At 43.6% G+C, this 25,278-nt stretch overlaps 2 protein-coding genes across 4 annotated transcripts in view; one reads left to right on the top strand and one right to left on the bottom strand.

The window, feature by feature from the left end:
• LOC102924639 (transmembrane protein 180) overlaps positions 1-8,309 on the bottom strand; it is a 41,159-nt gene extending 32,850 nt beyond the window's left edge. The window contains 2 exon segments of the mRNA XM_015998866.3: positions 190-365; positions 8,079-8,309. Of these exon segments, the coding sequence (XP_015854352.2) occupies positions 190-339 (150 nt within the window). The 5' untranslated portion in view covers positions 340-365; positions 8,079-8,309.
• A 308-nt stretch (positions 8,310-8,617) lies between these two features.
• Positions 8,618-25,278, top strand: part of Cdr2 (cerebellar degeneration related protein 2) — a 31,762-nt gene continuing 15,101 nt past the window's right edge. For 2 of the 3 annotated variants that reach the window (XM_076551635.1, XM_076551638.1), the window contains exon 1: positions 8,666-8,836. In XM_076551635.1, coding sequence (XP_076407750.1) covers positions 8,801-8,836 — 36 coding nt within the window. In that variant the 5' untranslated portion in view covers positions 8,666-8,800. Of the gene's footprint in view, positions 8,837-25,278 lie in introns of all 3 variants that reach the window. The other variant, XM_006980329.4, reaches the window with a different exon arrangement.

Below are 25,278 nucleotides of genomic sequence, written 5' to 3'. Positions count from 1 at the left end.
GAATTCTCAACAGTCTTTCTGCCTCAGTTTCTTAAGTACTGAGATTACAGGTTTGCACCACCATAGTACAACATTTTCTTGATAACTTGCAGGTATGTGAAGAATCCACTCTTTGATAAAAGACAGTAAGACACCATGATAAGGAAGAAAGCTCTCTCCTACATTTAAGGAGAAAAAATTGCATCCCACCTGGGATTGATAGAAGGCCAACTCTGAAATCTTGTACAGTTCCAAGAAAAGTTTCACACAGTAGAAACTGAAAAAAGAACTTAACATTTCAGTTCCTAGTGTAATCAGAGAGTATGCCCAGGCTGTGGATTTGATATTTGAAAGTGTCATTTTCCATGCAGAGGAAGTTTTCCTCCCTGTTTAAAAAAAAAAGTTAGAATTCATTATTTGCACACAATAGTTGATAGGTTAAAAAAATTCCCTTAACATTAGTAATGTTAGTTAAAATCCAAAAATACTTGCTGTAAATGTCACCAGATTTCTTTATCTATTTATTTTATACTTATTCAACATTTTTGAGATGTTGCATGAGCCCCAATTTGCATGATGTATGACTCTAGTTACATTTGTGTGTGTTTGTGTGTGTGTGTGTGTGTGTGTGTGTGTGCGCGCGCGCGCGCGCGCAGAGACACCATATGTCAACACTGAGTATCTTCTGCTATTGCTTTTCCATTTGTTTGTTTGTTTATTATTTGTTTATTGTTTGTTTATTTATTTATTTATTTATTTATTTATTTATTTATTTATTTATTTATTTTGAGGCTGAGTCTTTCACTGAACGAGGATCTCACCTATTCAGGAAGACTAGTGACTAGAAAGACCCAGGGATCCTCTCGTCTCTGCTTCTCCGAGCTAGGACTGCAGGCATACACCACCACACCTGCTTCGTTGTTTCCTCACATGGATGCTGAGGATGGAACTCGGGTCCTCAGGCTTGCACCATGGGCACTTTAACAACTACGCCATGTCCCTAGCCTCTACTTACATTTTCATATGTCTTCTAAATGATCAAGTTTAGACATGCTGAGCTGGTGGTCAAGGAGATACGTTTAAGCATCAGCCTCCCTAGCCTGAGAAGGAGGAACAGAAAATGAACAGTGAGATGGCAGCCTTTTGCTAAAATCAGAAGAGGACTCCAAGGTCCTTGTCTGTGATTAGCTGCTCATCCCACAGCACACACTTAGTGCAATAGTTATGTGACCTTCTCTCCATAGACTATGTAGCTTTGTGTTGTGGGATAGTCGTACACCGCAAAGATGTGCGATGGGTGTAATAAAAAGCTGAACGGCCAATAGTTAGGCAGGGCAAGCTAGAAGGGGCTTCCGGGCAGAGAGAGAGAATGAGGGGAGAAAGAAAGGCAGAGTCACCAGCTGGACACAGAGGAAGCAGGATGGGCAGTACAGAGTAAAGTTAACTAAGTCATGTAAAAACATAGATTAAAAGATATGGGTTAAAGTTATAAGAACGAGTTAGGAACAAGCCTAAGCTACGGCCAAGCTTTCATAAGTAATAATAAGTCTCTGTGTCATTATTTGTGACCTGGCAACCCCCAAAAAAATCCGTCTACAGCTTTGATCCAAAAGCCATATCCAAGAGGAACCAGAAATAACTTTTTTGTTGTTGTTGTTGTTTTGCTTTTCAAGACAGGGTTTCTCTGTGTAGCTTTGGTCCCTGTCCTGGATCTTACTCTGTAGACCAGGCTGGCCTCCAACTCACAGAGATCTGCCTGGCTCTGCCTCCTGAGTGCTGGGACTAAGCATGTACCACCACCACCACCCGGCTCATATTCTTGTTCTAATGTAGATGCCCCTCTTAAAGATAGCCTATCACCTCACTTTTGATCTGTACAAGTGGAAAACAGAGAAAGGTTAGCTAACAGTAGGGAGATGTAAATTCAGCTCGTTTTTGTTTTGTTTTCCCAGACAAGGTCTCATGAGCTCAAAGGCTGACCTCAGACTTGCTACGTAGCACAGGCTGACCCTGAGCTGCCTCCACCTTCCAAATGCTAGAGCTGCAGGTGTGCACCACCATGCCCAGTTTGTGTGGTGCTTGGGATCAAGCCCCGGGGTCTCGTGTATGCTAGGCAAGCATATTCCCAACTGAGCTACCTCTCCAGGCCCAGATTAACTTTTTAAAACTTGAATTATTGATTACATATTTAAGATAATGTAGCTCAGGCTGGCTTGGAACTTGGAATGTTCCTGCCTCAGTTTCATGCAGGGTAGAATTAGAGGGCTGTACTTTGGCACCCCACCGATCTTCGTTATCCTTGGCCTACTAGACAATTTCACCAGCTCTCTGTGGACTAACTGAACTGGGGAAGAGATGAATTTCCACATAATCTGAGGATATTGCTCACTTGAATAGTCTTTGGGCTTCTCCTTTAACCTTAGAGTAGCAGGAACAAATCAGCAGACAACTCAGTCTACAGTGTCCCATTCCTGAGGGACAGGGAAGGCAAGTGGGAAGGGGATGGGCATCACAGATGACCAAGTTACTGGTCCCCCAAACTCCAGAGAAAACCAAAAATGACAAAAGTTGGGTGTGGTGGTGCAACCTGTAATCCCATCACTCTGGGGGGCTGAGGTAAGAGGTTCAAAGAAGTGAATTCAAGAGCAGCCTAGGTTCTGTGAAAATCTCCAACAACCTGCCCCTTCAATTATTGGTTTCCAATCTTTACGCTCTGGTAGACCCAAAGAGAAGTTTAATTGTATGCACCATAGAGCTCCAGAATTATCAAAAGGGGTTATTAAGCTGGCATGCTAGTACATACTTGTAATCCTAGCACTCTGAGGCCTGAGGAAGGAAGATGAGGAGCTTGGAGCCAGCCTGGGCTAAGCACTGAGACCCTGTCTCACAGATAGAAACAAAAGGACTACTAAGTCCATATGAAACATTATCAGCAGATTAAGAAAGATGTTTTTTTCTCAGCCTGTAGCTCATTGGTAGAGTGATGGTCCTGGGTACAATTTCCAGTACTGCAATAACAGCAATGAAAATGTTTTATCCGTGTGTATTTTTTTTGTTGTTGTTGTTGTTGTGTTTTTTGTTTTTGAGTCTGAGTTTCTCTGTGTAGCCCTGGCCATCCTGGAACTCACTATGTAGATCAGGCTGGCCTGGAGCCCAGAGATCTGCCTGCCTCTGCCATCCAAGTGCTGGGATCAAAGGCGTGTGCCACCATCACCTACCTGGCTTGTGTGTGTAGTGGGTAGTTTTGAGCCATGCCCTGAAGCATCACCCCTAGTGAGGCAGCTGTAGTTGTTACACTTGCCTATGACCTTGAAATACCTGCCCCTAGGGCATGGTCACCCTTAAGACCTGAGATGCACATAAACTCTCTCTCTTGGCTACCTTGTGGTTCTGGATGCTGAGATCTTGGACCAAGCCTTTCAGCGTGGGATATAGCTCAGCTTTCCCCAACCCTATGACAAATCTCCCATGGTTGTGAGTTTACCCCCAAACAAATTCCTTTGGTCATTAAGCTGATTCCGTGGATTGCTAGCGATTTAATCACATTATGTGTGTTTTTGTTTTTGTTTTTAATTATGGGAGTGGGGTGGGGCTGGTATGTGCATATGAGTGTAGTTGCCTGTGGAGGCCAGAGGTGTCAGATCAACCTGAGCTGCAGTTAAGCATTGAGTCATCTCCTTAGCCCCAGGTAGTCATATTTTTTAAATATGCGTAAATTCTGCTTTAATGATAAAATACAAATCTGTTTTTCATTTCATCGTTCTGCAATTCTCAAGCCTTAAGAAGTCCAAGTACTGCAGTATCACGAGGTCAGTCAACATTTTTGGCTTTAAAAGGTAATTCTCAAACTAGAAAAGCTGGAAGTACTGGTGAAGGCTTCCCCCTCGGGATTTGCTTTTGGTGTAAGTTCGAATGAAAATTGAGGCTAGAGGTCACCTTGTTACTTAGTCAAAAAAAAAAAAAAAAAAGAAAAAGAAAAAAGTTGGGGAAGTTGGTACAGCCCAAAGCCAAGATACAAATTTAGCCCACAAAAATCTAGACATTTTGTACTTCAGGCTTTCTAGCACAGGCATGCTGAGTCTTTCTGAACTGTTCTTCTAGCATTAAGTCAGAAGGGAGACATTCATAGACTCGGATCTTTGCAAAGTCTCATAAGCTCCCCAAGTTCAAAAGAAGAATTTTTCAAAGAATTCGAGTTAAGTACCCAGCCTGTCTGAAGTGAACACAAAGTTTTAATAGCATTATGGAAAAACTCTGAACTCTTTACTTATATATATTGCGGAGGGGGGGGGGGAATCTTAATTTCCCTCACAAAACAAATAAACAAACAAAACAAAACACATCAATATTTTCCTTTCAATTACATCTAGTCAATGTTTATTTCAGTATCAAACTGAAAATCACTTCTCATCTTTTAAAAGCTATTACTGTCTAAAAACTCCCTTAACATGATTTTACTATATGATGTGGAGTGTTTCATCTTTACAGCCAAGAACAAAGGATTCCAGAAGCCAACTTGTCTTTACCACAAAGTGTTTTATACAGCAGAGATTAAAAGCAGCAGGATGCAGTCATGCTAAGTTTGGATCAGCAAACTGTACACTGGTAAATTATTAAGCAGACCCCGAAACCCCCTGTTTAGCATCAACTTGCACAGTTATTCACTAACCCTCTTCTCGGCCAAATTTTATAACTGCAGATGCTATTTATGATTGCTTGGTGAAGACCCGTGGAAGACAGAGCTTTTAGCTCCAAAGGCTTTTCTCAATGCACTCTTTGTTCAGGATTTTGCAGAACACACACAAAAATGACCCTCTCTGAAAAGAGCATCCCTAAAAATGAACCCACAGACCCAAAATGAATAAAGTCTCTAGGGGCTATTCCTTATTTCTTCTGAAAATTGTTAAAGAACAATTTGGGGGTGTATTGTATCCCAATACACCCCCAAATTTGGAACTGATATGGGTTTGTCCCAGAGAAAACAGTCACCATCAGTGACTGAGCTCAGATACATGATTCCAGGTCTTCAGCTTCCACAATCTACAAGTCCTAAATTGAATTTTCTTTCTTTCCACAGGGTTCTGTCTGATTATAGTAACTGGTTCTACATTGTCTCATTTTGTATCTGGACTGATATACTGATGTTTCTGGAAGAGGCTTTACAGGGGACCTAGTTTCCTGTTTTAAAAACACAGCAATGAAAAGTTGACCAGTGACATTCTGCCTTTTAGTGTACTTGTCAGAAGGGACTCATGAGTTCACCATTTCTCTGTTAATATTACTACTTGTTTAAAATTGTACTTGTATGCTGGGCAGTGGTGGCACACACCTTTAATCCCAGCACTTGGGAGGCAGAGGCAGGCGGATCTCTCCAGTTCAAAGCCAGCCTCGGCTACAGAGTGAGTTCCAGGACAGGCTCCAAAGCTACACAGAGAAACCCTGTCTCAAAAAACCAAAAAATAAAATTAAAAATAAATAAATAAATAAAACTGTACTCGTGCTGTGGGATGGTCTGTATGTCAAATTGCTCTGATTGGTCAATAAATAAAACACTGATTGGCCAGTGGCCAGGCAGGAAGTAGGTGGGACAAGGAGAGAGGAGAATTCTGGGAAGCGGAAGGCTGAGGCAGAGAGATACTGCCAGCCGCCGCCATGACAAGCAGCATGTGAAGACTCCGGTAAGCCACAAGCCACATGGCAAGGTATAGATTTATAGAAATGGATTAATTTAAGATATAAGAACAGTTAGCAAGAAGCCTGCCACGGCCATACAATTTGTAAGCAGTATAAGTCTCTGTGTTTACTTGGTTGGGTCTGAGCGGCTGTGAGACTGGCGGGTGACAAAGATTTGTCCTGACTGTGGGCAAAGCAGGAAAACTCTAGCTACATACTTGTTTGCCGGGCAATGGTGGCACTCACCTTTAATCCCAGCACTCGGTAGGCAGAGGCAGACAGATCTCTAAGTTTGAAGTCAGTCTGGTCTACAGAGTGAGCTCCAGGACAGCCAGGGCTACACAGAGAAACCCTGTCTTGAAAAACAAAAACAAACAAACAAAAGTATTCATGTATTTATTGTGTTAGGGAGGTGTGCATGTCACAATAACATGCATGCAGAGTTCAGAGGACAACTTGGTGGGAGCTGGTTCTTGCCTTGCACCATGTGGGTTCCTAGCATCAAATTCAGCTTGTCAGGCAAGGAAGCAAGCAGCTTTACCCACTGAACTATCTGGATGTCTCTACTTTGTTTTGCTTCTGTTTGCTCTGTTTTCTAAGACAGGGTCTTGCTATGTAGCACAGACTGGTATCAAACTCACAACCCTCCTGTCTATATATTCCCATCGCTGAGGGCACCACCATACCCAGCTAATGCAATGTTATTACTTTTATACTTTTGGTTGGCATTCCCCTACAAGAAAAAACTTTCTCATTTATTTATGTCACCATGGACTCATCATTAACAGGTTGCAACCTGTCACTATTACTACTTATCCTGATACTCATGGACTGGGACTATGGCTCAGTACTTTCCTTGCTTGTGAGTAGCCCCTCAATGCCACCAGAGGGGAAAAAAAAGAAAAAGAAGGAAGAGGGAGGCAGAGAGAGAAGAAAGTATATTATTTTGACACTAACTGTTGTTCTTAATGGTACCTTCAAAATAAGTGTTAGAAATAACACAGCTCTACTGGGCAGTTTCTTTGATTCTCACAACTCTGGTGAGGAAAAAAAAATTCATCTCTCCTAAGTGGTGCACTGAAGCCTTCTTTGCTAGTACAGACTGTGGCTGGACACCTAGATTTCTAACTCTAGGTCCTTTATACTTTTTAGTCTAAGAAGACAGGGTTTCTCTGTGTAGCTTTGGAGCCTGTCCTGGAACTCGCTCTGTAGCCCAGGCTGGCCTCGAAATCACAGAGATCCGCCTGCCTCTGCCTCCCGAGAGTGCTGGGATTAAGGGCGAGCGCCACCACTGCCCAGCGAAGACTTTCTTAAGGAATTGAAGAAGAAAACCTCCCAGAACCACCTCACTGTGGGGACAGGGTATGGTGGTGCATGGCTTTTATTCCAACATTCTGGAGGCTGAGTCAGGTGGATCTCTGTGAGTTCCTGGCCAGTCTAATCTGCATAGTGAGTGCCAGGCCATCTGGGGCTAGACAGTGAGACCCTGTGCAAACAACAAAAACAAACCTTACAGCGGGGAGCCTTTGTCCTTCACCAGACCACTATCCCAGGAGCAGGTGTTTAATGTTACACTGATCTGAGCAAGGTGCATTTTATAACCCACAAGAATGAAGACGTCTGGAGAAGTAGCTTAGGGGGTAGTGAGTGGATTGACTGGAATGCAGGAGGCACTAAGTTCATCCTTAGCACTGAAAAAAGAAATTAGGGTGAAGTTTCCCTTACTCCAAATTACCCAAGATCTCACTCGTTTATATGGAGAAACAAAAGTAACTGAGGATCTGTAACTTCTTTCTAGCAATTTCTCCTATTTTTAATCATAGTAATTTGTGTACTTTTTTTTAAGGCCACACGACTGACGCTTTTTTTTTTTTTTTTTTTTGATAAGGCAAACTTATAACTGCTTTCCATTTTAGTTCTGGTGACACTCCGGATCTGTACGAAGGCGTTGTTACTACAGGAGGTATCTAGCGACTCACTACTGCCAAAGTTGAACATTTACTTCTCTCCCCTCACTTGTTACAATTCTCCTTTCCTCGGTAGACCTGATCTATCTGCTCTAAGAGCTGCGCCGTCCTTTCTCCCTCTGAGAGGATTCACGAGGTGGTGCCCGAAGGTGCTAAAACCTCAACCCAAGAAACGGTAGTTACGTCTGCGTCAACAAGAGGACACTGCCCTGCTGGCCTCAAGTGCAACGCCTGCTCCCAGGTTTATCTCGGGCTCTAGGAACCTTTCAAAAACATTCTATGCAAAACTTTCCCCAGGGGAGGCGGCTCCCACGGGCCGGTCCCGGCCTCTGAACGTCAAGTGGGGCTGGTGACCGCCGTTTTAGGGGTTAATTTCCATCCCCTGGGAGGCCAGGGCTCAGACATTCAGGAGCAGCTTTCACTCAATAGCGTTCTCTTGGCCTTAACCTCGCGACGGACCCTGAATCTCCCTCCGCGCATCACCAAGGGCAAAGCCGAGGAGGGCTGGCTCGCTTCCGAAACCTTTAGGTGGGAAGATGATGCCCACTGCCCCGAGCCGCGAGTCCTCCGCAGCTGAGTGCAAGACACGCCAGAGAGCCGACGGGGTCACCACAGCCGCCTCCACACTCCGGAATTGGAGTGCACTCACTGAGAAGACGCAACGCTGACAAAAGGGGCGGGGCCGCCGGCCGCACCCTCTCCGCCTTTACCCGCCTCCTTTGTTCCGTCCTGAGCCTCTATTGGCCAACGAACCTCGGGCCCGCGACCTTCTTTGAGATGCTATTGGCCGAAGTCGCTGTCGCTCTGCCGGGGGCCCCTTCGCAATTGGTCAAGGCGCCGCCCGGGTTTGAATCGTCTCCCCGGCCTGGGAGGGCTCTGCCAAAGTGCCACGTTGGGCCGGGCAGCGGGCTTGAGGAGCCGGCTCCGGGCGCCTCCCGGGGTGCGCTCGCTAGGGCGCTGGCCGTTGGGCGGCGCGAGGCGGACGCGGGGCGGCGGCGGCGGCGGGAGCTGCGGCGGGGCCGGCGCGTCCCGCCCGAGGGCGGCTCTGGCTGAGGGCGGAGGGGCCGGGGGACAGCCCGGGGCAGCGGCCGAGGCGGCACGGCGGCGGCAGAGCCCGCTGCCCCCGGACGTCCCCGGCGACATGCTGGCAGATAACCTGGTGGAGGAGTTTGAGATGGAGGATGAGCCGTGGTATGACCACCGGGACCTCCAGCAAGGTGAGGGCGAGGTCGCCGGCGTTTGGGGGTGGGGGCCCCGGAGGCGGCAGGTGTGGAAAGTGCTAGAAAGTTCCTTGGGGGGGTGGTCTGGGATGCGCGGCCGGGGACTCCTCGCGCTCACCTGGCAGCGGATCCGCCCATCCCGGCCGCCGGGAGCGAGCGCGGGGGCCCACGGCCCTGCGGATGCGCAACACTGGCTGATGCTTGGGGCTTTAAGAAAGAGCTTTCGGGCGATGAGCGGATCTGTCTCCTTCGGGGACCTCTGAGGTGGGCAGGGGTGAACCAGCGTACCCCGCTCTAGAAGCCGGCTGCTGACTCGGCTCCGGGTCCTGCTACCCTGCCCGCCCTCATGCGCTTTTCTTGGCCCGCAGAGTCTGCAAGCCGCTGCAGGTGGTGGGGGGGCAGTGCTGCTGTGCGGTACCCGCGCCATCACTCTGTGAGAATAATGTTTTGTTATCCCGTTTTCCAGAAAGCAGGGGCTAAAAGAGTTAAAGTGGACTCCCTAAAGCCGAATATGGGAGCGAGTATTTTTGGTCCCACACACTCGGGATGAGGAGCCTGTAGACACTGTTCAGACAGACCTTAGCATCCCAGTTTATAACTTACTCAGTCGGATGTCAGACTGTTTTGTTTTATTACTTAGGCGCCGTTCATTGGATGCCAAGTGAAATTATTTGAGAAGAGTTCTATCATGCCTTTTTTTTTCTACTTCTTGCATTCCGGCTTTCAATTAAAAATTATTCTGCCTTGGTTTTCTTGATGGCGGCATCTCCTGAGAACAATCTCAAGAGTGCCCTCAGTCTGAAGCCAATGGCACATTTCCTTGCACATTCGTAGCAGGATTTTGCACTTGAGGACACTGATAGACTCTTAACACACAGATAGGCGCCTTTAATTCTCCCGATAACATCGAGTGTTGCCATAGGTTACCTCTGGCTCAAGTAGATACTATTGTGGAAACTAGGTTTTCACTGCAGACTCCAGAGCAAACATTCTTAACCACCATGCAGAATGATCTTCAGTAATTCTTTCAAGCGTCCTATTTGCTCTGTTCTATAGAATTATTTCCACCTTAAACTTGTAGTGAAAATTAGTATCTCTTGGAGTTGGCTGTTAAACGCTGCTGCTTGTTCACAATTCCACTGAATGTAACAGTAAAAGGAAAATGTGGTCTTGAGTGACCTGTACTTAGAAAAAGAAAACAAGTACCTCTTTGGAGAGGTGGAAATTGGTTTGTTATTTATTTCTGTCTGTCTTGATCCCTTAATGTGCAACGACTTAAGCCCAAATGGATCCCTGTAGTTCTATAATTGAAGCTACCTAGCAGTTTGAATGCCGATTTGCCATCACATATCTCCATGTCCAGAAGACAGATTGGTCATACATTTAGCCTATTTCAGATTGGCCCCATAAGGATTGATGACCTACTTTGATACTTCAGGACTGAAGCAATCCTGTGCGATTGCAACATTTTACTATATGAAAGCAATTCATGTAATCCAAGTAAGGGATTTTTCTTTGCCATATTTAAGAAGCAGCCAAAATCTTGAAGGGCAGGTTGGTCTCTCCCACATCTAGCATCATATATTACACTTCATAATAGAAACTTGAATTAATGTTTGTTGACCTGAACTGAAGCTGTCTCTCACACAGGATTACTGTTTTCACGGCTGTCCTCTATCCAGTGCCCTAGTCTACCTAACAACCAAACCACCCAGGAGGTTATCAGGACATCCAGTTGTACTATCTCAGTCTACTGAGCAGTAAACAAAACATGTTTGGGGCTGTGTGTGTGGGATTCTTAACTTCTGGTCAAAATGAAGTTGTCACATCTTCAAGTTTAACAAATCCTAACCTCTGAGCTTATTTACTATCAATTTCCACTTGGAATTTCCTCTATACTCTCCAAAGGCTTTTACATCTGTTATCACAGTGGACTTTGCCATAGCGTCTGTATCATAAATAGTTATTTAGAGTACAAATGGAAGATGTGAAATCCCAACTGTTAGCTTGTCAATATGCCCCTGAAAGAATGATGGCTGCTCTTTTGAGCGTATTTTCAATGTTGCTAACTTATATGTTAAACAGTTTTGTGTATTTGGTGTGCTGGGTTTGATCCCAGGGCCTCAGTGCAATGTACCCCTGAGCCAGCCTAGAACTAAACTTTAAACAGAGTTTAAACAGTTTACAACTGTTTCTCAAGAACATACTGTTTTCTCTATACTAGGCATTCATGTAGGCAGTAGCCCACTGTCCTAGCCAGCTATCTGTTAGGAAGGCAGAACCCCACTCACGGGGGTGCACTCATGAATCCATTCAATAGAGACATCTGGAGATGTTAGCAAATGTAGACCCTCAGCATTTGCTGCTAAGTAGTTTGGGACCAGCCCTGTCTCTTTGGTAGATTAAGGAGCTCTAGTCGGATTTTATCTTGTGTTCTTTATCATCTTCATTATTAACTTAGGTAGATTTGTATTGCATAGATGGCCTAAAACACCTACAAACGATTTTGAGACTTGTTTGATAGGTTCTTACTCTGTAGCCCAAGCTGGCTTTGAACTCACGTAATCCTTCTGCTTCACTGTCCTAGTTAGGGTTATGATTGCTATGAAACAACATGACCAAAATAAGTTAAGGAGGAAAGGGTTTATTTGGCTTACACTTTGACAATAGCCCATCACGAAGGAATTCAGGACAGGAACTCAAGCAGGGCTAGATCCTGGAGACAGGAGCTGATGCTGAGGCTGTGGGGAGTGTCCTGCCTAGCTTCCTCAGCCTGCTTTCTTATAGAACCCAGGACCACCAGCCCAGGGGTGGCCCTACCCACAATGGGCTGGCCCCTCCTCCACCAGTCACTAATTAAGAAAATGCCCTACAGGATTGTGTACAGCCTTATCCTACTGAGGTATTTTCTCAATTTTGGTTCCCTCCTCTCTGATAACTCTGTCAAATTGACATAAAACTAGCCAGCACACTCAGCTTCCCATTGAGCTTAAATGTGTAAGCCATAGAGCCTAGAATGTATATGGAGGTCAGAGAGACTTGTAAGAGTCAGTTCTCATTCTACCTTATGGGTCCTGGGAATTTAACTTTGTTTACCAGGCTTAATGGCCAGTGCTCTTACCACACTAAGCCATCTTACCAGTTCTTACTTACTTTTTGAGATAGGATCTTGGTGTGTAACCCAGGCCAGCCTCAAACTCATGGCTCATGGCAATCTTCCTGCCTCAGTCTGCTGAATGATTAGATTACCATGCCTACTTTCTCTTCTTCAGTGTATTACTTACTGTGTGTTGGAGCGGAGGTGCGTGCCATGTGCATGTGTGGAGGCAGGTCTCTACTGCCTTTGCATGCTTCCCAGGATCAAACTCTGATCCCAGGCTGGGAAAGCAAGTGCCTTTGCCCTCTAAGCAAATTCATTTTTACTTTATGTATATGTTTGCCTGCATGTATGTATGTATGCTACGAGTGTGTTGTGCCCGAGGAGGCTAGAAGGTGAGGTCTAAACCCCTGGAACTGGAGCTACAGGCAGTTGTGAGCCACTGTGTGGGCTCTGGGTGCTGAACCTCGGTCCTCTGCAAGTGCTCTTAACCTCTGAGCCATCTCTCCAGCCCCATGGCCTGCTAAATAAAACAATTAAAAATAAATTCCAGCAGAGCACAGTGGCAGGTTTGATGGTACACACCTTTCCAGGTGGATCTCTGTGAGTTCGAAGCCAGCCTGGGATACAAAGCAAGCTCCAGGCCAGCCAAGGCTATAATAGTAAGAATCCGTCTTTAAAAAAAAATTCTCTAAAGCCTTAGGACTATCCCTTTTTTTTTAATTTATTAATGGATGCCTTTATCTAAGTAGACAAACTGTGTCAACGTTTGTTAGGGCTTTCCTTTCTATTCAAGTTGAAATAACGAAAACATTCTAACCCCAGTCAACTCTGGTCTCCTATTCATATCTTGTTACGTGTAGAGCTGCGCAGACACAGAACTGCTTTGACGGAGAGACTTTTGTTAGAAGACTGCGTTGGCACACTAAGAATACTGACAGTAATCTCTGGGCACGGTCTTTTCTGGGCCAGCAGGAGCCTTCTGTGTAGGTAACGATGGCCCTTGCTTTGAAATGTGCTCCAAGAGCAAAGTGGAAAGACTTCAAAGACTGGTTTTCCTCTAGACCAGCTGCCGTGACACTTGTCACTTGTGGAGCGATGCAGGCGAATCCTCATTAGAATGAGGATTCGGGGTGCACCAAATGAAGTAGTCTAAAGGAATCCTGAAATTCCATTGCAAGATGAGTAGGTCTTTCTAAATTTCAGGATGAGCTCATCTCCGAATTCCTAATGTGCATTTAATTGCTGCGTCATTGTTTAGAGGGTCATTAAAACTGACACCATCCTTTTTCTTGATGTTTATGTTGAGGTGGTGTGTGTGAGAGTGTGTGTTCTCAATTATAGCCATGTTGGCAACAGACATTGAACAGAAACGTCACCAGATGACGCATTTGACTTTGTAATAGGAAAAGCTTCCAGCCTTCGTGTTACTGAATTACTGCTGTAGATTACAACTAATAAAATGCTGTCCTCTGCTTTTTTTGTTTGTTCATGTTTAAGAAACAAGTAAAATGAGAAGAATGTAATAAGTTCTGGAAGAAAGATCTTAAAAAAAAAAAAAGAAAGAAAGAAATCAGGTACTCTTGCTAATGTTTTGGTCCAAGTAGAGGGCTGAATGAAATCTGGAGCTAAGAGCCTACATTGTGAAAATGGAGCATATTAGGGCTAAGGATGTGACTCAGTGGTCCAGCCCTTGCTTATTGTGTATGAGGTTCTGCGGTTGATTCCCTAGCATTAAAGAAAAAAAATTACCTGCCAAGACTGATTAATAAAAGAATATCAAACATGTAGAGCACTGATGCATTGTAAATCTATGATATTTATAGTGACTGCCTAAGCCAGGCCAGTTCAGTAGGATTTAGAAAAGACAGTGGAAATCCTTATTGTAATAGAGAGATAAACAGGTGTGCAACGCCTTGGAACTATACGGTTTCGTTTCCTTTTGTGTTGTAATTAAAAAATTAAAGGATGTTCAGCATTCTCTTGTTCCCTCCACCAATTACTTAGAAATGCTTCTTGGGTTTCCTGCCATTCTTTGGCTCTTTTTGGTTATAGAGGCCAGATGCTATGCGACAGGAAATGACACTTTTTTTAAAGACTGAAACAGTCCGTTGTCTTTACACTGACAGATGAAGTAATGTCCTATTAGACAGTGTGACTTCACAGGTGCTGTCTTGTAGTTAAGCTTTGACTTGCTAGAATTTTAAACATTTCATGAACTATTCAAGAGACTGCAGCTTCAGGTTGCTGAGCCTGCTGGGGACTCTGACTGGAACTAAGGGTTGAGATAAGGATGAGTCTCAAATTCTTGTTTACTTGCTGTTGACTAAAGAGAAACAAACAAGCAAACAAAAACAGAGGCCATGTCTGACCTCTGCAGAAGCCGGAAGCACACTGCTGGCTGTTGGTGGCATAAGCAGTTCAGAGCTGAGTGGAAGTGCCCGAGGAACTCGGGAAGTCTGGTTCCTGAAGACATTCCAGCGCACATGTTTTTGTAGGTTCACTTGGCTTAGTTTGCTTTTATTTTTGGAAATAAGTGAGAATTGGCCTTTATTTTGTGAGAACTGGTTTTTATTTTATGTTTTTTATATTTTCCATTACGTGTATTCATTGTGTATGGTACTGTGTTATTTACAGACGCTCTCATATAAGTATATAATGCCTAACGAAAATATTCCCTCCATATCCCCTGTCTACCTTTTGGTCCTTCCCTGCCTCTCATTGGTCCCCTTTGTTCCTCTAAACAGTTTTGCTTACTCCTTTATTACATACACACATACATATATACATACATACACACACACACACACACACACACACACACACACACACACACACACATACATGGTTTTATGTATCTGTGTCAGCTGGTGTTAATTGCTAATTAAGAACATCGTTGGTTAGTTTCTGAACTGTCCCAGTGAGGTAGTATCACTTTAGAGCAGGCCCAAGGAAAGGCTTAGGTAGTATTTAGGAGATGCTGATGCTTTAATGCTGTGTCTTTGTTGGGGTGTCTTCAGTTTTGTTTTTGTTGTTTTAGATTAATTTACTTTCTATGTATGGATGTTTTGCTTGCATGTATGTGCACTGTGTGTATGCCTAGTGCCTATGGAGGCCAGAAGAGGTAGTTGGATCCCTGGAGTGGAATTATGGATGGTTGTCAGCCACCATGTAGGTGCTGGGAATTGGATCTGGGTCCTCTACAAGAGCAACATGTGCTCTAAACCACTGAGTCATCTTCCAGCCCCAAAATGTCTTTAATAGTGTGATGGTTTCTATGTGGACTATGCTGTGCACATATGCTATGAGTAGAAATACTTATTGCACCATTAGCCATATGTAGTTTTTTATTTTGTTTGAGTTTTTTGTTGTTTTGATTTCTTTTTTTTTTTTTTTGAGACAGGGTCTCTTTAAATAGCCCTGGCTGTCTAGAACTCACAGAGATCTGCCCCTGTTTGTTTGTTTGTTTGCTTGTTTGTTTTTATTTATTTAGTAGAGTCAAGCCTCACCATGTAGCCCTGGCTGGATTGGAACACATATATAGACCAGACTGTCCTCAGACTCACTGAGATCTACTGCCTGCCTCTGCCTCCGTGCTGGGATTAAAGCATGCACTGCCACTCACACACAGTGAATATACTTCTTTTTTGTTCTTGTTCTGCATAGTCCTGGCTGGCTGGGAACTTGCTGTGTGTAGACTAAGGCTATCTTCGAATGTGTCGCAATCCTCCTGTCTCTGCCTCCAGAGTGATGGAATTACAGGTGTTCTTCACCATGTCCAATTACAGCTTTTTCATTCCATGAAAAAAGACAGTAACTTGGCTGGGTGTGGATGTTCTTGCACTGGGCAAGCTGGCCACAAATACCCAGGTGGCTGAACTCTTCACTTCTCCTCGATGTCACTTGCAAGTGATGGAAGCTTTGTGATCCCCTCCTTGAAGTAGTGTGTGGACATTACTTTCTTCAGCCTTCAAACTATACAGACAAGGGTTTGAGGATTTAGTTCAATGGTTGAGTGCTTGCTTAGAATGTACAAAGCCCTAGGTTTGAGCCTCAGCACTGAAGAAGGGAAAAAAAACAACCTACTTCACAGTCAGGTATGGGGGCACATGCCTGTTATTGTAGTCCTGACACTGTAAGACAGAAATATGGAGTCTAAGACCGAAGTTTTGTGGTGAGACTATATATGAGGGGTTAGAGGGGAGGAGGTTAGGGATGTTATTTTAGAACACTTGACTTGTGTGTGCAAGGCTCCAGCGGTGGGAGAAGAAAGCATTACACAGATGTAGATGATTGAGAGTCCTGGTGATGTGAGTTAGAACCTGCTGACTATAGTTTCTGCCTTGCCTGTGTGTGATTCACCATGTGCAGTTTATTGATACTTGAATAGTTTTGTGCTTCAGGTTGTCTCATCTGAAAAACTAGGTTTTGTATCCTATAAAAACATACCAAGATTAATGCCTCTTAAATGCTTTGAGTTGTTGGTGAAGGTTTTAGCTTATGAATACAAGATAGAATTTGATTGGCTTCTTTACTGGCCTTAATGTAATAATGGTAATATATATTTTAATATTGTTAAAATTCATCAGAGAATATATTTTAGCAACTGTTAATACTGTTTCATTTTAAAATAGTGAAAAATATGTAAGGTGAGTATGCTGGATGTATGGCACAAGTAGTATAATCTTGGCTGCTTGGCAGGATAGGCAAGAGGGTTGAGAATGAGAGGTCAGCCTGGTCAACAGTGGGACCTTCCTCTCAAGAAAAAAGAACATAGCAAGTTTCCCTTAGGCCATGGTCCGTCTAGTCTCAGGTTCTTGGCCACTTAAGCAGTGTCAGGTATGGGTTCCAGCTCATCGAATGGGCCTTAAATCCAATTAGAAAAGTGGTTGGCTACTCCCGTAACATTTGTGCCACTATTGTACCAGTCTGTCTTGCAGACAGGTCACTTTTGTAGGTCACAGTTTGTAGCTAGGTGATAAGTGATATCCAAAGTACATGCCAGCACCATGGACACTAGTCAGTCAGGGTGGAGCTTCTAGTTAAGGATCAGCTCTATTTTCGGTTCATTGATGTAACTGCCTTCAGCAGTAGTTCCTTACCATTAGGTTGTGGAGAGCAACCACTAGGCTGTGATGTTTTGGGGCTTCTGGGGAACCCCTTTGGCTATTACTCAACAAGATGAAACCCAAGCCTGGCACTGGAGGTTTTACTTGGTGGCATAAGATGTGTAGTTGGGGCATTGTCTCCCCTATTATTCGGTGACTCTGTTTAGATTCCTTTCATTTATGTATATATTTGTATATATATTTGTGTGTGCATGCACACATATACGCACACACACAAGCTTCTACAGTGGTAGGTTTCCATGGCTTTTCAAACGGCCTTTAGTGTTAGTTGCCCCTCCCATATTTCCTCCTTTAGCTTTCTCTCCAATCCTGGAGAGGATCTGGGAGAAGTTGGGGAAGGAAAGAAACATAATCAAGATAAATTGTATGAAAAAAAAAGTGTGTATGTACATGTGTATTGTTTTTAAGCTGAGCTGGACTCTGGTGTATAGTGGGTTTTGTTGCTTTTGGTGTTTTGTTTTCCTTGGTGAGGAAAACCAACCCAGCACAATACTAATTATGTTGTTGGGTGGGCATTACTATATAATGAAGTTTGTTGTTTTTTTATTATCATTTATTCTAGGTTAACTTTTTACTGCCAATAGTGATGGTTAGATGTTTAATGGGTTGATGTTAAATCTTATTTGTCAACCTTTAAAAATTAAGCTTAAAATCATGTGGATTTTTTAGATACATGTTTGTGTTCCAGTAGCTGAAGTGACTTGCCATAGAATACAGTTCAGAATTTCTCTGCCACGGCGGTAACATCTTACATGGTTGCTCTTTGCCTGCTTCTCCCATTTCAACTCACCCCACTCTCTTTTCTTGCTTTCTTCTTCTTAGCTACTTGCCAGATTGTAGAATATGATGAGTTATTTCCTGGCTGTCCCATGATGACTTCCCATCTTTCAAGCCATAGCTAAAATTAGATTCCTCCTTACATAATTTAACTTTTCTTCCCTTATAGTCAGTATCAAATTAATCAACAAATCCTTACAGCTTTTACTTTCAAGTCATGATGAAGTCTGTTCCTTTTCTCCATCTCCAGCGTCTGGTCCGAGCCGCCATTCTTTCTCTCGACGATTACAGTGTCTTATCACTGTGCTCTGTCTGTCCCATTCAGAGTGTTCATACGGCAGGCAGCCAGAATGACCCTGCCAAGCCTCCCTGGTCTCTCCACCTACTGTGGAGTAAAAGGCAATGTCATGTGTCTCTAGTTTAGTCCTCCCCAAGCTGGCCGACATTGGGGTCCCTCTGACTTACTCTCTATGTCCCATGTCCCATTCCACTCCAGTCTCATTGGCCTCCTTAATGGCTCCTCTCGTGATTCCTCCTGGGGACTTTGCACTCGCCTCGTCTCTGCCTGGAGTTCTGTCCCCGCAGAGGTCCACTTCCTCAGTGTCTTCACATCTTTACTGTGTGTCGCCTGTGGCTCAGCCTCTCACATCTGCACTCCTCCATACATCCTCCTTGCTTTCCGTGGTCTCTCAAGGACTGCTGTTCTGTTGTATATTCTATCCTGCGGCTTTCTCCCATAGACTGTAAACTCCAAGAAGGCAGAACATTTTTTAAAATTTGAATTCTTTTTTTTTTTTTTTTTTTTTTGGTTTTTCGAGACAGGGTTTCTCTGTGTAGCTTTGCGCCTTTCCTGGAACTCACTTGGTAGCCCAGGCTGGCCTCGAACTCACAGAGATCCGCCTGGCTCAAAATCTGAATTCTTTATAATCCCCAATGCCTAAAACATAACCTGATACTACTGAATATATATGTGAGCGTCTGTGAATATAGTCGTCAAAGCAGCATCTGGTGGTGATGGTGCTATGCTGTTTGAAAATTAGTGCCTATGTGCTGCCTAGCTTTCCTAGTAGCCTAGCAAAGTCAACAAAGCCAGACCTTCACCTGTTCTGTCTGTGTAGTATTCTGTAGCCCGAGTTTAGAATAGTGCCCAGCAACAGACATCTAATGGCATCTAAACCAGTGCCTGCTAGAAACACTTTGTGTATTGCAACTTAGTTTGGGAAGAACTTCCTATTATTTCATTTGATTGCTACAATCTGATATTAACAGAGTAGTCACTTCTCCAAATAAGACAGTTAGGAGTAGGGACCTTTAAAATTGTCATATGCGGGGCTTAGCAGTTAAGAGAATGTAGTGTTCTCACAGAGGGCCAAAGTTCAGTTCCCAGCACCCACATGAGGCAACTTACAACCACCTGTAATTCCAGCTCTGGCTTCTGTGGGCACCTACACTCATTTCACATACCTACACACAGAGAGACAAAAACACACACAATTAAAAATAACAAAAATGAAAACAGTTAAAATCACGGTTCTAGAAAATGTCAGTCAGAACTGGACCTTAGACCTTCCTGCCCAGGGGTCATCCCATTTCCCACTGTATCATAGGGCTGGCCCATACAATGTGCTACACAGTTAATTATTTCAATGACCTGCGTCACTGTAATTGCTGGAATTTTTAAAGTAAAAGCTTGGACTCTGGCAACACCTGCAAGCTAAGCTCAGCCACCTAGCTCTAGTACACCATTAAAGACAAGTGATAGTAGCCAGGCGGTGGTGGCACACACCTTTAATCTCAGCACTCGGGAGGCAGAGGCAGGCAGATCTTTGTGAGTTCGAGGCCAGCCTGGTCTACAGAGCAACATCCAGGACAGGCACCAAAACTACACAGAGAAACCCTGTCTCAAAAAAGCAAAAACAAAAACAAACAAACAAAAAAAAAGGGACAAGTGATAGTGTAAAGAAAAGATTTATTTAGTGTGGCTACACTGTGAAGAGGAACAAACTGAGGGGCCTAATGACTGCACCCCCATGTCCACTTAGGGAGCATTAGCAGGAGATGTATGTGAAAATAGAGCACAAGAGGTATATATAATTAAGCAATGCTGGCCAAGACATCGTCCTACCTACCACTGTCTCTGCTCAGCTCTGTCCTGTAGGGTGGGCTGATAAGTTGTCAGAACTGTTTGACAGCCTTTCCTTCTCCCTGGGGGAGGATTCCTGGGGAGGGTTTACTAGTCAAGAGATAGGCACAGGTGTCCCTTGAGAATCGCTCTCCTGACAGGTTATTTACATTGCCAGCATTGGTCTTTTTGTTTTGTTCTGTTAATATGATTACTGAACCTTTAGTCCTTTGATTGTAATATAATATAAACAAACCTGTCTTATTTGCTCAATGCCTAAGAAGAGAGTTGGCAGGCCTGTGGCGGCGGCCCGCGGAGGTAGACGGGTCCGGCGGTAGTGGCTGACAGGGACATTTAGGCCCGGCGGCAGCTGGCGGAGACATTCAGGCCCAGCGGTGGCCCACAGAGGTGTACAGGCCCTGCGGCAGAGATAAGCAGACGGAGGTGGACAGGACCGGCGGCGGCGGCCGACAGAGACATTCAGGCCTGGCAGCGGCCCACAGAAGTGAACAGGCCACACGGCAGAGACAGGCGGACGCAGGTCGGTGACTTGCGGAGGTGGAAGGGCCCGGTGGCAGCGGCCGACAGGGACATACAAGCCCAGCGGCAACCAGCAGAGACGTGCAGGCCCCGTGGCGGTTCGCAGAGGTGGATGGGCCCGGCAGCAGTGACAAGCAGAGGTGGGTAGGCCCACGGCGGCAGCCGGCAGAGACATACAGGCCCATTGGCCACCCGCAGAGGTAGACAGACCCAGCGGCAGCTGACAGGGACATACAGGCCCAGCGGTGGAGACAAGTGGACGCAGGTGGGCCTGTGGCGGTGGGCCACAGGGGTGGACAGGCCCAGGGACGGAGAGGGGCGGACACAGCTTGGAGCGGGGACGCCCCTAGCCCCAACACCTGGGGAAGAGGGTATCTCCGTGGGTCGGAACCAGGGCGAGTCTGGACACTCCGTCTGGGGACAACCCAGGGCCCAACTGCTGATCCTGTGAAACCCAACAACTTGGAGGTGTTGGTGAGACTATCCTGCTCAGCTGAAACCCATCTGGGAGAGGATTCAGATGCCTACAGTTTGAAATCTGAAGAAACAAGATCAGCTGAGGAGTTGACAAATGAACAAAACGTGACCTGGGAACACAGAAGAAGGCACTACCCAGTCACCAAACCAGATCACGAGAATCATAAGTATATAATTCACCAACTGAAATCAGCTGTCCCTGAAGAAACAGCCCAATAGCACCAATTTAACCAAGAACCCCTACTAAACCAAGACTAAAAATTAGAACAAGAGAGGCACTCTCAGACACAGACACCACCTGCACCGCACAGAGGAAAAGATGAGTAGACGCCAGTGCAAAAATACAGGCAACAACATAAAGACCTATATGGCAACATCAGAACCTAGTGATTCTACACCTGCAAGACCTAAACATACCACGACAGAAGAAACAGAAGAGATCAACCCTAAAAATGACTTTAAGAAGATGATAGAGGCCCTTAAAGAAGAAATAAAACATTCCCTCAATGAGGAAATAAAAACTTTCCTTAAAGAGGAAATGAAAAACTACCTTAAAGAGGAAATAAAAACTTTCCTTAAAGAGGAAATGAAAAACTCTCTTAAAGAGGAAATAAAAACTTCCCTTAAAGAGGAAATGAAAAACTCCATTAAAGAGGAAATAAAAAACTCCCTTAAAGAAATGGAAGAAAAAATGAACAAAAAATGGGAAGAAATCAAATCAAGCCAAGAAAAAGCAATTAAAGAGATGAAAGAAACATTCCAAGATCTCAAAAATGAATTTGAGACAATAAAGAAAACACATGCTGAGGGAATGCTGGAAATAGAAATCCTGACAAAACGAACAGGAAATACAGAAACAAGGATAACCAACCGATTGCAAGAGATGGAACAGAGAATCTCTGACACTGAAGACACGATAGAGAAAATAGATTCGTCAGTCAAAGAAAACACTAAAGACAAAAAAGTCATAACACAAAACGTCCAGGAAATTTGGGACACCATGAAAAGACCAAACCTAAGAATAATAGGGATAGAAGAAGGAGAAGAATACCAACTCAAAGGCACAGAAAATATATTCAACAAAATTATAGAAGAAAACTTTCCTAACCTAAAGAAAGAAATACATATGAAGATACAAGAAGCTTACAGAACACCGAATAGGCTGGATCCAAAAAAAAAGTCCCCTCGCCACATAATAATCAAAACACTAAACACACAGAACAAAGAAAAAATATTAAGAGCCGCAAAGGAAAAAGACCAAGTAACATATAAAGGTAAACCCATCAGAATAACACCAGACTACTCAATAGAGACTATGAAAGCTAGAAGATCATGGACAAATCTCATGCAGACACTAAGAGACCACGGATGCCAACCCAGACTATTATATCCAGCAAAACTCTTAATCACCATAGGCGGAGTAAACAAAAGATTCCAGGATAAAACCAGATTTAATCAATACCTGTCTACAAACCCAGCCCTACAGAAAGCACTAGAAGGGAAAATTCAACCCAAAGAAGCTAAACACATCCATTAAAAATCAAGCAATAGATAATCCCACACCAACATACACCACAGAAGAAACAAGCTGGTGTAGCTATCCTAATATCTAGAGAAAAAGGATGTTTCAAAAGAGAAGAAGTCTTGTGGCAATGCCTCAGTGGTCCAGGTAACTACCAGGACTCGGAAAAGTTGGTTGAATTTGGGATTGACTGGGAGGCCAAAGATTTAAAAAGCAGAAGATTCTCTCAAGACACTAGTTGTGTGATAATAGTGTGTTTTGTGTGTGTGAATGAGAATTTGTAAATGTTGAATTCTAGGCTTCGACAATCATTGTCAGTGCAGATTAAGCTGCAAGTATTTATGCTTTAAAACTTAAATTATAAAGCTAGTTACGTCTTTCTAACAACTAGTTTTAATGTTTATGAGCATATTTTACCTACATTACCTTTTCAGGATGTTGAGAAAGATGCATCACAAGCAAAGGCTGGAGGCTGGGGGCTAGATGGTTTTGAGGAAGAGGTCTCGGTGGACTCTTTCATAGAGCAAAGGGAAGCAATGCCTTCTGGGAAATGAGCTAAGTTTTAATCTAGTCTTTAGGATTAGAAGTCAAAAACAAAAATATTAAGGAAAGGAAAACCTAATTGATCTTTGAAGTGTTGTTATAAGGAATTGAGTGGGACTTTTGAGGCCTTTCTTCCAGAAAACAAGGACTTGGTTGTCAGGCCTATATTAGGCCTAAACCTTGGTGCCATGTAGTTGTACTTAAGTCATTTCAATGGAAAGTGTCTTAGTGATTGGAACTTCTAGTGCAGTTTGAAGTTCTTCCATTTGAAAAATGTGATATTTGCATGGGATTGTTTGAATCTTGTTTTCTAGTCCCTCCCCATCACCACCCTCATAGTCTGAAGGTAGATTTTTCTCTTGATAAAGGAACAAAAAAGGTGAACATCTTGTTTGTAAATAGGTATCTAGTAACTAGTGGTAAACTTGAAATGGTAGAATTCTTTAAAGCCTAATTCTAGATAGCCTTAAGAAAATATATCTTAATTACTTTTGAACCTGTATTCACCTTGTTTTTTTTTCAAATATCTTAAGTTATATTTTCTTTTTCAGAGCTGCTGCTTATTTGGGGCTACTTTTTTTTTTTAATTGAGGCTTAATTCATAAAAGGGTATATTGTTTTGATGAGACTTTTTTTTAGAGTTACTTTTTAAAGTCATGAGGTCAACAACTTGGACTACTATGCATGTAAGTGCTAATGCAAATTAAAGCCCAAGTTGACCTCCAGCAGCAGTTCATTCTATGTTGACAGAGAACACTTTGCCTGTTAGGATACTGTTACTCGTGGACTGAAATGCTGAAGAAACCCCTCCCCCTATTTTGTTTTTTTGCAAAAATCAAGGTATATTCTAGGGTTTCCTGGTTGACCTCAACAGATAAACTGAGATGATAGTCTTAGTTCAGAAATGATCTGAATGTAGATTTACAGTCTACGTGTACAGCTGGCTAAGTGAGATCGCTTTCACAGTTCTGCATGTAACCCATCGGCTCCCCATTAGTCACTGAACTCTTAAAACTTGTATTGTAGCATTATTACAATGTTTTGCGCCAATTTTATAAACTTTACAGTACAATATGTGTTCCTTTTCTGAGGCAAACCAAAGGTATATTTCTCAAGGTTCTGCTGCTATCAGCAGTGTTGATGGAGGATTTTTTATACATTTGTAATAGATAGAAATAAACCAGAAAAAAAGAAGAAAAAAAAAAGTGGTGGAGGAAAAGGTGAACACTGCAAGAATACTCAAAAGGGCTGAGAGTTGCAAACGCCAAGATTGGCTTTGCATAGTAAATGGAATAGAACAGCTCTGAACTATAGCTTACTTTTCCTGGTTTGGTCTGACAGAATGATTGAATGCTTTTGTACAAAAATCAGAGCCTTAAAAACAAGGATTTGGTGAGATTGTAAAATGGTGTGCCACTTTGGCAAAACAGTCTGGTGGTTGGTCAAAATGCAAAACATTGTTACTCTGTTACTCAACAATTCTACCCTTAGGAATATAACCTCAAACTACTGAAAATGTGCACCTATGAAACATGTACATGAAGATTTACAGCAGTGTGTTGCTAATAGTAAAAAAGTTAAAACAACTCAAAAAAAAAAAAAAAAAAAAAAAAAAAGAAGAGAGTTGGCAAATAAGCTGGAAAACAGGGAAGCCAGATGTGGGGGTTCATACTTGTAATCCTAGCCTTTGGGAAACTGAGGCAGAAGAATTGCTGTGACTTCCCAGGACAGCCAGAGCAACAGAGTAAAGCTCCACCCACCCACCCACCCCAAAGGAGAAAGAAAGAATTGCCTAGCTTTGTGTTTAAGGGAAGTATGGATCAAAACCATATTGCTGTTTTGCTTAAAAGATGTGACAGAAATTCGGGGGAGAGAGTGAGAGACAGACTTGTGAAGCGAGCAGCTTACTACTAGTGTATTCTCTGTTTCTTGCATTAACACTTAGTTGCCTTAAGGTTTCAGGCTAGGGGGCTGGAGAGATGGCTCAGTCATTAAGAGCATATACTGCTTTTGTGGAGGACCTGGATTAGGTTCTTAGCACCCACATCAAAGCAGCTCACAACCGCTTGTAACTCCAGTTCCAGGGGATCCAATGCCTGCTTCTGACCTTCAGTGGTACATAAACTCTCATAGGCAGACACACATGGATTTAAAAAAAAAAAATTAAGGACTCCAGACATAGCTGAGAGTGGTGGATCCCTTTAATCCCAGCACTCGGGAGGCAGAGGCAGG

Source organism: Peromyscus maniculatus, chromosome 1 (genome assembly GCF_049852395.1).
Source record: "Peromyscus maniculatus bairdii isolate BWxNUB_F1_BW_parent chromosome 1, HU_Pman_BW_mat_3.1, whole genome shotgun sequence".
NCBI classification, from domain to species: Eukaryota; Metazoa; Chordata; class Mammalia; order Rodentia; family Cricetidae; genus Peromyscus; species Peromyscus maniculatus.
Note: the sequence above shows the minus strand (reverse complement) of the source record. Positions and strands in the feature narration are given on the sequence as shown.